The 16212-nt window shown below is 38.4% G+C and overlaps 1 protein-coding gene across 1 annotated transcript; it reads left to right on the top strand.

Annotated features, from left to right (window-relative positions):
* Positions 1-1230: 1230 nt before the first annotated feature.
* On the top strand, positions 1231-3259 carry LOC143595145 (expansin-A6-like). Its single transcript, XM_077074254.1, has 3 exons — positions 1231-1466; positions 2019-2337; positions 2886-3259. Exons 1-3 carry the CDS (start codon positions 1319-1321, stop codon positions 3193-3195), a joined length of 777 nt encoding a protein of 258 aa, XP_076930369.1. The 5' UTR covers positions 1231-1318; the 3' UTR covers positions 3196-3259.
* Positions 3260-16212: the final 12953 nt, after the last annotated feature.

The following is a 16212-nucleotide window of genomic DNA, read 5'->3' as shown; positions in this document are numbered from 1 at the left end:
ATATTACACTTTGTAAAGAACTTTATGGTACACACTATTTTAAAAACTTCAAAATGTGTAGAATAAGAAGTTCAAAATGTATAGAATAATAAGTCAATGATTCAATCACAGTTTAATGTAACATTTAGTCCTTAAAAAAAAAAATTCGTCACTCACTCTATTATGTTATGCTAGATAGACCATATGAGAGAGCATGCTCAATTCATTCTCATCCTCTTCTCTACATTAAAATTTAGGTAATCTTCTAAAAATATTGCTCCATAAATATCCTATATTCCCATTGAAGATTCATTATTTATCACTCCAAGTTCATAAACCAGTTATATGATGACAGTTGGCTTATAGTTTAATTATAGGAAAAGAAATAATCAATAAAGTATGCAGATATAGGGTGAGAAACATAGTCTGAGATGAAAATGAAAAATATATTTCAAGAAAATAATAATTTTAGCTAAATTACATTAAGGGGCTTGACTATAACACAAGGATGAAAAAAGAATAGTGAACAAGCATGGAAACTTGGTTGGCAATAAACAAAATTTGGTTCTCATGTTTATCAAATTAATCATCACCTCAGCATATAATATAATAATTATTTTTTTGTAAATTACAAAATACAAATACATTTACTGGTAAACATATTAAATATAAGTTTTAAATCTCAAAATATATGGTTGCCATCAAAAGTACCGAAATCGTGATTCGCTTTACTACCATGTCATTATTTTGTATCACACTATCATGGTACTGTTACTTAGAATAATTAATTTTTAGGAAGTGAGAACCGACACAAATAAAATTAATGTAATAAATGCTAAGCATATAGTAATTACTAGAGTAAATACTATTAGTCTACAAGTACACTAAACAATGAAGTAAAATAATAGTAATTACTACTCAATATAGTAGATTAATAGCTGCCACTCATTCTAAACTAACCGTGTAATATATTTATTTTTAGTTTGTTTGAACAAATAATATATACTCAATATCCTTACCTTTTTATTCTGTCCTTAAGTGTATTCAATCAATTAAATAACAAACTATAGATCCCTAGAATTATTTAAAATTCATACGAATCAAATTTCCTGTCTAAACTATACTAATTACAATTTACTAAAATTAAAAGCATTATTTTTAGCAGCACTAAAGGAGTAAATCAAGGCACATTATGATTTGCATTCATCGTAACGTATAAAATAAAAAAATGAAAGATCATTAGCAAATTGCAAAAAGATTCTTTCATTTCCTCAATAAGTACCCCTTCACATTATTTATCTTCTTCACGCTTTCTAAATTCTAAGCTTCTACTTCAACAATGGAGCTCTTTGTTTTCTGCATAATTCTCATGTTAACGCAGTTTCTGGCGTCCGTCAACGCCCGTATCCCCGGTGTATACACCAGCGGCTCGTGGGAAACTGCACACGCCACCTTTTATGGTGGCAGGGATGCTTCCGGCACCATGGGTACGCTTCCGTTTTATTTCCCCTATTTTCTTGTTTTTATTTTATGCATGGTTCCGTTTGGGTTGGTTTTGGGTTAAAACCGAAATTTCGGTTTTTGAGTTTATTGAAATGTTTGTTTTCACTTGTTTTTCGGTTTGGGTTTGAAAATTTTTGGTCGAACATAAAAGTTTGCCAAAAGTAATGGATTTGAGTCTAAATTTTTGTTAACTAATTGGTTACTATATTTTTGAATTAAAATATTATGGTTAATTAAGCAATAAATTAAATTAATATAATTTGCAAAGTTTTAAATAAAAAATGAAAACTTATAAGTTTGGTTTGGTTATTTTGGTTTTGGTAAAATACAAAATCGAAATCAAACCGAAAGTTTGATATTTATAAAATAATATAACCGAAATGTGGGTTTTTTTTTCTGTTTGGTTATTTTGGCTTTGTGTTTTAGTTTTTGATCGTTTTTGACTTTATGCAAACCTTTACTTTTAAATTTGTTACAGTGATATCTTATTTCGTTTTGAAATTGAATCAATTTATAAAAATCTCTTTCAATTTCAGGAGGGGCTTGTGGATATGGGAATTTGTACAGTCAAGGATACGGCGTGAACACGGCAGCTCTAAGCACGGCTCTGTTCAACAACGGTCTAAGTTGCGGTGCTTGTTTCGAGTTGAAGTGTGACAATGACCCTAAATGGTGCCACCCAGGCAAACCTTCTATTTTCATTACCGCCACCAATTACTGCCCGCCAAATTTCGCTCAACCTAGTGACAATGGTGGATGGTGCAACCCTCCTCACCCTCATTTTGACCTAGCCATGCCAATGTTTCTCAAGATCGCTGAGTACCGTGCCGGCATTGTCCCCGTTTCTTATCGCAGGTGAGTTTTCTTTAAGTTTAAAAATTATTAATTTATTATTTATCTCTACAGATATTTAGTCATATAATTTTATTAACTTTTATATACTGAATCTTAACAGAACAAAAATTTTAAACTTATAACATATAATTTATGTTAATAATATTAAATAAAATGTATTTAGATTATTCTAAGAAAAGATTTTTTAATACTAATGCCCCTTTTACAACATCTAATATATTGCTATCGATATCACACACTTTGACAATTTTACTAATTAAACATTATTATTTTGTAGGTTAAACGGTCTATAATCTTTCATATTTTGTTTAAAATAGATTTCAATTTAATTTATTTTAAAGTACATATAATACATATTTTCATTTTTGCTACCTATAATAATATAGGTAACTTACCATTTATTTATATTTTTAAATGGTTCCTTTTCTACTTATTGTGCTTATTGAAGTAATTGTTTACATACGTTTAAATCATATGGTTTCTTACTATATTTGTATGTTTTATGCATACAGAATTAAAATCGCTTACTCTTTTAACGTTTTTTTTAGGGTGCCTTGTCGCAAACAAGGAGGGATACGGTTCACCATAAACGGTTTCCGCTACTTTGACTTGGTTTTAATCACCAATGTTGCGGGTGCGGGTGACATCACCAAGGTCTGGCTCAAGGGTTCCAAAACTCCGTGGATGGGTCTTCGTCGTAACTGGGGTCAAAACTGGCAGTCAAATTCAGTGTTGGTTGGACAATCGCTTTCGTTTAGGGTCAAATGCAGTGATGGTCGCATTTCCACCTCGATGAATGTAGTACCTTCTAATTGGCAGTTTGGACAAACTTTTACCGGAAATAATTTTAGGGTTTGAAAGTTGAATTGGGTTAAGATTTGTTTTAGTTGCAATTTATCCATTTTAAGTGACAAAAATATTTTTCTTAGGCTTACTGGTATACTCTAACGCCCAAGATAAATTAGGATAACATGACACTCTAAATATGTATTAAATTATTCCTCACTTGTGTTAAATGTGTTAAAAAGAGTTATGGATTATGCTCTTCACGGTTAAAAGACAAAGAACAACCTAATAAATTAAAATTAATTCGAGTGAAATGAATTTAGATGAACTAAACTATTTTTTAAGAGGAATTAGAGTACACCTATAATCTTATGATAATTAAAATAGAAGCGATAACTATTGATATTGACTAGTTGTAAATGAAGCTGAGGTGGCCATGCCTCCATGTAGGGGCCCGCTACTTTACTTATCTTTTAAGATTTTAATATGTTAAGTTTTATCTTTTATGGTTTTCTGATGTAAAAGGTGTAAGGCCAATTTGAGTGACTTGTGATATCAAATGACGAAACCCTTTATATATATATATATATTGTCAAGATAATTTTTAATGTCGGCGAGTAAAGTCGGACACGAAACGAGAGCTTCGGGACACGCGTTTAACTTCAACGGGAGAATGCTTCTAGAATGTCTGGTCACCATGTTTAGCTATAAATAGGGAACTTGTTTTCTTTTATAGTGTGTTTTTTTTGTGTAAACCACCACCCAAGGGGAGCTCACCTTGGGTGGGATCGGTTCGTTTATCATATTATTAATCTTTTGTACCGGTTACGAGATCGTTCATTTATTTTATTTTTATATTATTTATGTTTGGTCGTTTGTTTCACCGCACCCGTCTCGAGCGTTTATCAAGAAGAAAGTCGTTCGTTGTCGGATCCAGTGGTTTCGGGACCTACAATTGTTATCAGAGCGGGTCGAATCTTATGATTCAACTTTGTTTTTTTATATTCGGGTTCTATTTCTGCTATTATCCGAACCGAGACGTTATTGAAGTTTGAAAATAAAGTTGGAAATAAAGTGGAAAATAAGCGTGTTTGAAGCTTCTTCTTGTAGATCGAGATGTTCAGGATCTACAACTGCCAGATCTGGGTGTTTCGGGAACTGTTCCAACGTATGCCGAAATTCCGGCGAGTCGGGTTCTTCTCCGGCGACGATTCTAGAGATTGAAGATGTATATCAAACTCCGACATGAGTGTCGGTTATCTCTGTTTGTTCAAAGGAGGTGGGTATTTCCGTGAGGAATGAAACCAAAAAAAAAATAAATAAATAAAATAAAATAAACTGAGCTACAGCAGCGTCGGCTATTGGTGGGAGTCGTCACAGGTGGTTATGTGGTGACGTTAGTTGGATTTCCGGTGGGTGCCAAGCTCCGGTGGGTTTTCCGGTGGCTGTGTGTTGCAAGGTTACCGGAAACGGTTTTCCGGAATAGGTTAACTGAGACGGTGAGCTATTGACTTGACTTCCGGTGGCGGCGGTGAACTCCGGCAGTCGCGCAGGCGTGACGGCTGACCTCCGGAACTCCTGCGGATTTTCCGGCCGGACCGAACATGGTGGCGGCCGGCAACATGCGGCTGCATGCATGCTAATGCTATAAAGGTTTTGTTTTATTTGTTTGTGCCCTAATATGGATCGTCAAATGAAATGGGCTTGGGCTGAATTGGGCTGGGCTTGCTGGAATATACTATGGGCTGCTAAAACTAATAGTTAATGGATTAGCAAGTAGTTTATTCTTGGGTTAATTTGTGTGGGCCAAATGTATAATTCTTTTGGACATTTGGATCTAACATTTACAAGAAATAATGAACCGAGCCACGCGTTTGCAAGATGTTTTTTTGGCCGAGAAGTAATTATATTCGGGTTGACCAAACTGAAGAAAGTCAAATTTGTTCTGGTTTTTCGTCATTGTTTAACCGTGTTCAAAGCTTGTTATTTTTAAGGCGTTCGAGAAATTGGATCCGAAAGGTGAACTTCGAACGAAATAATAAGTTTTGTTCATTTGATCGATGAAGCCGGTAATTCGAGATTGATTTGTGGAAATTCGAGCTCATCTCATGCCTATATACAAGCGAGAACTACTTCAACATTAAATATAAGTGGATCATACCTTGAGGGGGTGAATTGAAATGAAGAGGCTTCGGTTTATCGGGTGATTTGTGAAGATGCGAGACACGGTGAGACAAAGTTTTGAGATCACAAGTCAAGGGGGTGATTGTAAGGCCAATTTGAGTGACTTGTGATATCAAATGACGAAACCCGTTATATATATATTTATGGTCAAGATAATATTTAATGTCGCCGAGCAAAACCAGACACGAAACGAGAGCTTCGGGACGCGCGTTTAACTTCAACGGGAGAATGCTTCTAGAATGTCTGGTCACCATGTTTAGCTATAAATAGGGAACTTGTTTTCTTTTATAGTGTTTTTTTTGTGTAAACCACCACCCAAGGGGAGCTCACCTTGGGTGGGATCGGTTCGTTTATCATATTATTAATCTTTTGTACCGGTTACGAGATCGTTCCTTTATTTTATCTTTATATTATTTATATTCGGTCGTTTGTTTCACCGCACCCGTCTCGAGCGTTTATCAAGAACAAAGCCGTTCGTTGTCGGATCCGGCGGTTTCGGGACCTACAAAAGGTACAAGTGAGAAAGCAAAGTGAACTTAAAACTGTCAAGCTCTAATATTAGATAAGAAAATCGTAATAGAAATGATATAGATCGAGGAATAAAGAGGATGGCCTCTTTATGCATGAAATGTTATATTAAAGTCCATGTCAATATGTATTTACTACGTTTGATTCGACTTCACTATATAGCAAACTAGTTTCCAAACGTGTGTGTTGTGTTTGTACCTGTTAAATTTATCTCTCTCAATTTGGATACTGTCAGGCAAGCTGTCAAAAGTCGGCACCTAGTAAGTGACCTAGTTATGTGTAAATTCTATTTATTCCATGAGGCCTTTACCCGTTTCAAAGAAATGATGAGAAAATGCCTGCACCATTAGATCGAGTTATGGGAGTTAGTGAAAAGTTTTGTGGATGGGTTAACTTACAAGATAAGAAATACTTAAAGGCCTCATGTAACAGTAAACTATTGAACCAACTTGAAGAGGACAATTGGGATTTCTTTGAGTTAATGTATGAAGATTCTAAGTTTGAGGTATTGGCCGAAAGAAGAAGGAAACACACGATTACCAAATCAATGAAATTAGTGTTAAGTGAGTCTGAACGGATAGCAGAGTTAGAGAGGGAGTTGGCTCAGTATAAGAAAGGTAAAAAGAAGGAGGCTAGTAAAGTCGGGGTGAAATTTCCGGTTTGTAAAGACTGTGGGGAACTCGGGCACAAAGCAGAAAACTGTCCCAAGTATGAAGATGAAGATGAACCCGAAGAGGTAAACTATGCATACGGGGATTCCAAGGTCCAAGAGTTTAACTCAAACACCTATCATCCCGGTTTGAGGAACCACACGCACTTTATATACGGGAATGCTGTGAGTCAGTTAAACCCTAATTTTCAGGGTTCCGCCCAGACCCGACAACAGGGTAATTAACGCCAAGATGGTTATCAGCAGGTTTCGTATAATCAGAACAGTGGTCGGGGCTATAACTGAGATGGTTACCGGGGTAATAGTTCATCGGGGGGACAAGATCAGAACCAATAGAAAGGGTCCTCAGGTAATTCAGATGAGTCTGTGCACTAAAGTTCGATGCTTTGCTGAAGCTAGTGACAGAAAATCAGAAAATCAAAAGGACAATTACTTGAAATCATCCAAACTTGATAATTAGAATCATTCAAATTCATAATCCTACTTGTATTAGCGTACATCGTTCAAACAAGTCTTAACCCAAGAAAGAGAGCCAATGGCTTTGACACCACTCTGTTGGGAAAAACGAGTTGACCTAGCCACAAACGGTAACAAAAAGTGCTGGATATCTTCGTATAGCTAAACTATTTCCATACCCGAACGAATCAGTGAGGATGCAAACAAATAGGGTAATTAAAAATGCTAAAATAAAACAACAATTTTTAGAGTGGAAACTTCTCAGAAAAGGAGAGTAGAACTACGAGACTACAAGAGTCGCTTAAAATCCACTATCACCAATAATAGATTTATACAAAGTCATCTCAAGGTAAATTAGAGGCATACGATAATCATCATATACTTGGAACAAACAACATCAAGTATATGGAATCAAATACAAAAGAAAACAAGTAAGACGTATCACCAGGAGAGAATTAATCAATCTCTGGAATGCTTCTTATCTTCACAAGAACACCCAAAAAGTTGGAGTACAAAATCTTATCTTCAATTTGTCTCTAGAGGCAGAAGAGGAATAAACCCCCATAACAAAAGGTCAGCTGCTTGATTTACCAGTGGTATGAACTTACGTATTTGTTTATGAAGGATAACGAGGGCCATACACCATTTCATTATGCTTGTGTTTGCGAGAAAGAGCAAATAGCCGAGCTAGTTATGAAGAAAAACGCATCAACATATATAAAAAGAGGATGACAAAAGCTACCCTTTTGATCTTTGTGATTCAGAATGGTCTTGGTTCAACTTCAAGGGTCTGATTTTGGTTGATAAATTTCATTTGTATTCTAGATTTTCATGTTTTCTGGAATACAGAATATAAATCCAGCATGGCTGATTTCAGTTTTCGTTTAAAAAGCCAACAGATTATAAACATGTAGTCGCCTTGCGGTTCGGTAAACATCCGAGAGGTCAAGATTATTGCCACCGAATTATAGCATTTAACAAATAACCGAATGTAGACCAACACCAACTCTACATTAATTACGTTAGACTTGCTAATTTAGAAGAGATATAGTATGAAATTATCGAAAGCTTGAAATCACTTGCATGTTAGTTGTGTAAAGAACCATTACAAATAAAAATAACTCCCATAACTAAGAAATTTAACCGTTAATTATAACTTACAATTTACTTAGGTTCATGACAAAAACCATCCATTGGTAATAGTAACAGCGTTTTCTCTTGCTTTGATATAACACCCCGGCTTAAGCGAAAACGCCCGAGTGTGACGTACAGATTGCTCAAACACACGTGGCACTATTAAGTGACCATAATAACATTAATTCATTTAATAAGCCAAGTAACACAAGTTCGAAAGTTACAATACAAGTTCAAACCAAAACATAATCATAACAATAGTTCTTTTATTGAAATACCCTAAGTAATCTAAGTGTCTTCAATACTTCAACCTCTAATCACGGTACCTGTAACATATGTATAAAATATGGTCAGCTATAAATATAGCTGGTGAGTTTCCACAATTTAAATACGTACATAAAAACCATACAATTCATAGACATGTGATAAACGAGCAAGTAAGTCCTTTCCAGTTGGTACAACCAACGTACTTGGATAATCGCGCAAGTAAGGTCCTTTCCAATTGGTTACAACCAACGTACTTGGATAATGAGGCCCTTTTCCACTCGATACAAACGGACCAGAGTGCAAAGGGGGGCGTATGATCATACTTAATGAGGCTTCCCAATCGTGCAAGTAATATTCGTGCAAGTAATACAAGTAACACACAAGTCCATATACGAATTGTAGTTTTGTAATAGAAGAAACAATGCTTGAATTTTTATAAGGATACATATGCTACCCCAAAACATTAAAACATTAAAAAGGGGTGGTGAAAAACTCACCTTAGTAGTTGTGGTGAAAAAGGAATAAGAATAACTTGAAGGCGTCAAAGGAAACCGAAGCGGTCAATCCGTACGAACTATAAATAAGAATAAACACGACTTTTAACGGCTATTCTAACGGGATTCTAAAGTTGATTAATTGCACGAGTAATTTTTAGAATTTAGTAATTATTTTATAATTTTATTACGAATCTTATGGCTCTTACATTATTATATTATTATTTATGTTTTAACGACGACTTGGTTATTAGTACAATTTAAGCACTTTAATGGCGAGAAAACAAAGTTTATATGTTCGAAAAGCTTGAACTATTGTTTACAAATCGAAAATATAATTGTTGCTTTAACAAAACGATTTTTAGAGAATTAAAGTTTACTTTGCGATTATTACACGATTTTTAATAACGACTTATGAAAACAAGAAACTTGATTTTTATATGTAAAATAGTGAGATATATTTTATAGTTAATTTACATAATTTTTATTTAATTTAAAAAGGTTTTTATAAATTTATTATGATTATTAATTGATTAAAATGATTTATTAATTAATAATAAACTGGAAAAATGTTTAAATAAAAAATATGCGATTGACCCGGGTTTCGAACCCGGGTCTTGGTGGTATAAGTTCTGGGTATTATCCAACTGCTCTGGTGACAATATTTATTTATAGTATGGTTTTTAATACTTAAATATACCATTAGCTTTGAAATGGATTTTAATAATAATAATAATAACAATACAGGGCCCAACACAAAAAGAAAAAAAACGCTTGACCCGGGTTTCGAACCCGGGTCTCATGTTTACAATGTTAACGATTTAACCAGTTGGACTAGGAAGCAATTCAATGAAGTTATGGAAACAGTTTACTTTAAACAGATGTTCAACTTCATCTTCTTCATCTTCAAGAACATAAACCCTAATTTATCAATTGGGTTTCTGTTCCACGTTCGTTATAATTAGACTAGGGGTTTTGTTTATTGGTGTAACGACATTAACAAGCATATATTAATTACCTTATAAGGTTTTGTTTTGACCGAAACCCAGTTGCCGGAAAAGTAACAAGAAAGCTCCCAATTACAGACAAATCGGTGTATTAGAGGGGGATTGAGAGGAATGAGCGAGTTGTTTATAAGTTTAGGCGTCTATTTATACTAGGTGGAGGAGCGTCTTCACATTAATTCGTTGATTTGATTTTCCGGATTTTCTGGCGACCATTACGGGTCTATTTACGGCGAATAAACGCAATTAACTTGTTGTTTAATGTTTTATATTGACGGAGAAACGCGTTTACATATATATTTGGTTAAAACAACGAAGTTTGGTGGTGTTTGGGTTACCTCCGGCGCCGATTCCGGCGGCCGGAAAAACGTGAGGTGGGGGGGGGGGGCGGGATAGGGTTGGGTTTATTTAATAATATAATTTAAATATTATTTACACTTTGGACCCTGCAGTTTCATAAACATTTTAAATGATGTTTAATATCTTTTAAGCTATAATAAGTTTTTAGAGTTTACACTTTTTGCCCAAAATTTATATTATAAGGTCTTCGGTTTTGGATTATTTACGCGTTTTACTCACGCGACTCGATTAACGTCAAGGTTCGGGAATTTATAAACATAACAACGAACAACGAATAAAGAACATTAAATGTCGGGAATCACTTTATTAAAATAATTAATACATCGAAACGACCCAACGGGTCGGGTTTACAATACGGACACGAATCGAAAATTGACGAATGTCACAGCGTTCCCTACTTTTGAAAATTTCGTCCCGAAATTTGGTTTAAGAATATGTATCAAACAAATGGGGGTACTTAGTTTGCATTTGGTCTTCCCGCTCCCAAGTAAATTCAGCGCCTCGTTTAGATTCCCAACGAACCTTTACCAAGGGTATGCGGCTACGTTTGGTCTCTTTGTCCATGCGGTCCATAATTTCCACCGGCTTCTCAACAAAGTGCATAGATTCATCGACGCACACTTCGTCAAGTGGTATGTGGAGATTCTCCTCGGCTAAGCATTTCTTAAGGTTCGACACATGGAACGTCGGATGAATATTCGCGAGTTCTTGCGGAAGTTCAAGAGTATAGGCCACACTGCCAACACGATTGAGAATTTTGAAAGGTCCAACATATCGAGGAGATAGTTTGCCTTTCTTACCGAAACGAACAACACCCTTCCAAGGAGATACCTTGAGAAGAACACGATCATCAACGCTGAACTCGAGAGGTCGTCGACGATTATCCGCGTAGCTCTTTTGGCGACTACGAGCGGTTAAGAGATTTTGTCGAATTTGTACGATTCGATCAGTGGTCTCTTGGACAAGTTCAGGGCCGGTGATTTGGGTTTCACCAATCTCATTCCAACAAATCGGAGAACGACACTTACGACCATAGAGTGCTTCGAATGGAGCCATACCGATGCTTGTATGAAAACTGTTATTGTAGGAGAACTCAATTAGATGAAGATGAGAATCCCAGTTTCCACCAAAATCCAAAACACAAGACCTAAGCATATCCTCAAGCGTTTGAATCGTCCGCTCGGATTGCCCATCGGTTTGAGGATGATAGGCGGTACTAAGGTTCAAACGAGTTCCCAACGCGGTTTGCAGAGATGACCAAAAGTGAGAAGTAAAACGACTATCATGATCGGAAATAATACGCAAGGGTACACCATGACGGCACACGATACGTTGAACATAGATTTGAGCGAGTTGATCAACCGAGAATTTTTCATTGATCGGAATGAAGTGCACGGACTTAGTCAAACGGTCAACAATAACCCAAATTCCATCGTGGCGGTTTCGAGTGGTTGGAAGTTTAAACACGAAATCCATGGTCACATCTTCCCATTTCCAAATCGGGATGTGCGGTTTCACGAGTAAACCAGATGGTCGCTGATGCTCGGCCTTAACTTTAGCTCAAGTAAGGCACCTTGCGACGTACAATGCAATGTCTTTCTTCATACCAGGCCACCAAAATATGGACCGTAAGTCGAAATACATCTTATCCGCACCGGGATGAATGGAATATCGCGACTTATGAGCTTCGTCCATGATGAAAGTACTAAGATCGTCACGATTGGGAACCCATAAACGATTAAGGAAATACAACAAACCATTGCGCTTAGTTTCGAGTTGATGCTCAGCGCCACAAGACATCTCGTCGTGCATATTACCCTCGGTGACAGAGACATGTTGAGCTTCAAAGATTCGGAGTTGGAGATCGGTTTGGACGGTCACACTATGAAACAAGATAGATTTCACATGAGTTTTTCGGCTAAGGGCATCGGCTACAACATTCGCTTTACCGGGGTGGTAGCGAATTTCGCAGTCGTAATCACTAAGTAATTCGGCCCATCGACGTTGCCGCATATTTAAATCCTTTTGGTCAAAAATGTGTTGAAGACTCTTGTGGTCGTTGAATACCACACATTTTGTGCCATAAAGGTAATGTCTCCAAATTTTTAACGCAAAAACCACAGCACCGAGCTCGAGATCATGCGTCGTGTAATTCCTTTCATGAACTTGAGTTGCCGTGAAGCGTAGGCGATGACTTTACCTCGTTGCACAAGGACACAACCGAGGCCTTGATTAGAAGCATCGCAATAGACAACAAAGTCCTCGTTGCCCTCGGGGAGAGCAAGGATTGGCGCATCGCAAAGCATACGTTTGAGAGTTTGGAATGCTTCATCTTGCTTTGGCCCCCACACGAAAGGCTTATCTTTGTGAGTCAAAGCGGTTAGGGGCAAAGCAATCTTGGAAAAATTAAGGATGAAGCGACGATAATAACCCGCGAGACCAAGAAACGAACGAACTTCAGTAGGAGAGGTTGGAGTCTTCCAATTCTTGATGGCTTCAACTTTGGCGGGGTCAACATGAATACCCTTTTCGTTTACTATGTGCCCCAAGAACGGAATTTCGCTCAACCAGAATTCACACTTCGAGAACTTCGCGTAAAGTTGTTCCTTCCTCAAGAGATCAAGGATGGAATGAAGGTACTTTGTATGCTCGGTTTTGGACTTAGAATATATGAGGATATCATCAATAAAGACAATCACGAATTTGTCTAAGTATGGCTTGCACACGCGGTTCATGAGGTCCATGAATACCGCGGGGGCATTGGTTAACCCAAAGGGCATAACCCTAAACTCATAATGTCCGTATCGAGACCGAAAGGCGGTCTTGGGTACATCATATTCATGCACGCGTAGTTGATGATAACCCGAACGAAGATCAATCTTGGAGAAGCAAGAAGCTCCTTGAAGTTGATCGAAGAGATCGTCGATGCGAGGCAAGGGGTAACGATTCTTGACCGTAAGCTTGTTGAGCTCGCGGTAGTCAATACACATACGGAAGGAACCATCTTTCTTCTTGACGAATAAAACGGGTGCGCCCCATGGAGACGAACTAGGGCGAATGAACCCTTTTTCCGAAAGTTCTTGGAGTTGGGTAGACAATTCTTGCATCTCGGAGGGTGCAAGACGGTAAGGAGGCTTCGCAATCGGAGTTGCACCAGGCACAAGATCGATGCGGAACTCGACTTCTCGAACGGGAGGAAGACCAGAAACGTCATCGGGAAACACTTCGGGATACTCACGAACAATCGGAATGTCTTCAATCTTTTTCTCCTTCTTTTCAACAACGTGAGCCACGAACGCTACATACTTCTTGCGCAAGTATGTTTGGGCTTGAAAACACGTTATGAGGTTAAGACTCGAAGGAGAAGGCTTTTCACCAATAACACGAAGGGTTTGACCATCGGCAATCGGAATACGAATTATCTTCTTGAAGCAAACAATTTCGGCACGGTGAGAGGACAACCAATCCATGCCTACTATGATGTCGAAACTTCCCAATTGCATCGGGATGAGGTCGATTGAGAACTTGTGGCCATTAAGATTTATCTTGCAACCTCGAATAACAGACTCGAATGTCACGGATTTACCATTCGCTACTTCAACGGTGTATGAGCTCTTAAGTCTAGATCGGGGCTTAACAAGCAAGGACTCAAATTCAAAAGACACAAAACTCATATCGGCACCGGTATCAAATAAAATGGTAGCAAAGTGGTCGTCTACAGGAAACGTACCGTTCACCACATCGGCATTTTGTTGCGCTTGGTGGGCATTCATCATGAAAGCACGCCCACGGTTATCTTGAGGAGCTTGAACGGCTTTAGCGACTTGAGCGGCTTGAGCCTCATGAAGTGCAGGTGCTTGAATAGCTAGCAGTGGTGGAGCTTGATTAGCCATCAATTGAGGAACTTGTGGCTGAATCGCTTGGTAGGCTTGGTAAGCTTGGAGATGGAATTGTGGGGCAGGGGCCAGCCGAAGTGTGTTCACGTTTGCGAGTCGTGGACACGCATTACGAAAGTGGCCAAGTTCACCACAATTATAGCAAGCCCGCATTTGGTTAACGGGTTGGGCATATGGCACGGGTCGGGGATTTGGTTGAGCAGCCCTCGGGGGAGCCGCTATGGTGGTTTAACGACAAGTGGGGCTAAGATGCCCGTAACGGTTGCAACGGGTGCATTGTCGGCAAGAGGCATAGGCGGGATGGTGACGTTGGCAGGTGCTACAAAACGGGTGAGGTCCACCATAGGGTTTCTTGAGAGGTGGCATGGGGTTGGCTTGGGTTGAAGGTGCGGATTGTTGGGTTAGCGCGTAGTTCTTGCGTTTCTTGTTGCGGTTGTGGGAGGAGTATGCGGGTTTAGATGATTCGGGTTTGGGTCTTCTTTGGGTTCAGGAGCGGGTCTTTCGATCGGTTTCTTGGATGATTTTAATGTCAAAGTCCCGGCTTTGACATGGTTGTCGGTTAGGGTTGCGGCTAGTTTAATCGCATCACCAAGTTCCTTAGGCGAACTACTAAAGACACTATCTTGGATTTGTCTTGGTAGTCCCCTAATGTATTTCTCGATGGCACGCGAGGTAGGGGTAACAAGATGCGGTACTAGCACGCTCAACTCGTTGAAACGGGTGGTGTAAGCCAAGTGCTCACCGCCCTCTTGTTTGAGGTTCCAAAACTCAGCCTCCAAGTTCATGAGCTCGTTTGGAGGACAAAACTCTTGGGTCATAAGATCCTTCAATTCGTTCTATGGCAAGGCCATGGCAGCTTCAACACCACGGGTCGACTTTTCCTTGACCCACCATGTAAGTGTGCCTTCCTCGAACATACCTGTAGCGAATCAGGTTCGCTTATCATCAGGACATTCAATTTGGTAAAACACGCTTTCCATCTTTTCGTACCACTGAAGTAGGGCAGTGGCACCTTGAGTTCCATTAAACTTGGTAGGTTTGGCATCAGTAAAGTTCTTGTAGGTTACAATGGGAGCTGAAGGTGGGGGAGGAGGAGGGTTAACGTTGGCCATGATGTTCTGATGCATCTGGGTCATGATATTAGGGAGGACCGCTGTCAAGTGCTTGGTAATCTGGGAGGTTATCTTGCTGCTAGATGATCGACGCTTAAGGTTGCGGGAAGCCATTCTGCGAACAAGGGTGACGAAAATCGTGAGACTTGGAATAGTGCATGATATACATAAAGAAAATAAATCTTTTGTAACGTTTGTTAAAATATAAAAATCATAAATACAATAAATGTTGTGAGAAACTTAGAGTTTTTTTTTTCATGAACCACCATGGACTCTTGTGTTCCAACACAACATCGAAATTTCGAAAGTAAATCGAACCAAAAGCTGGCTATTCGTGTATCACCACGACTTGACAGACTTTCGGTTAAAACACAGTGTAAAACATAGAGGGTCGGAGTCACACGTTGCATGAACCACCATGACTTGTATGACCCCTAAGAGTGCAACCATATCCTTATCACAAAGAGGACATGATCACGGTTGAAAACATAAAGTGGTGAATCATATGGCGTTTGGTGTAGTATGCTTTGGTCTAATAAGTTTCATACCCTTCCCGAACTCTCCAGGTAAGCAACCAGGTCCCGCGGCTGATTGGGATTTATGCGCGTTGCTTATCCTTAGGTTGCATGAACCTTGGTGTCAAGAGTTCGGGAAACAAGCACGTCCCCCTTCCAGTTAGTACATACCCGCCACGACGAGTCATCTTTATGCAGAGAATTATCGGAACACCATAATTTGAAAATTTTTAAAATATTTTTTTTGCTTTTAGGCATAAGCCTTGGACTTGTGTGTGCTTTGTGTACATGAGGCGTAAACGAATTAAGCAATATAGCAATAATAGTAAGTGCGTTCAAACAATCAAATAAAGGCCCACATAATTTTCTAATCATGCAACCTAAATAATTTAAACAATTAAGCTATAGCTAAACTAGAACACTACGTCTAATGTCCTATCTTATAGCCACGGCTCTGATACCAATCTGT

This window comes from Bidens hawaiensis, unplaced genomic scaffold, assembly GCF_021521415.1.
Source record: "Bidens hawaiensis isolate Kalapana, Puna unplaced genomic scaffold, B.hawaiensis_p1.1 tig00044732_1, whole genome shotgun sequence".
Taxonomy (NCBI): Eukaryota; Viridiplantae; Streptophyta; class Magnoliopsida; order Asterales; family Asteraceae; genus Bidens; species Bidens hawaiensis.
This window is presented reverse-complemented; position numbering and strand designations above follow the sequence as displayed.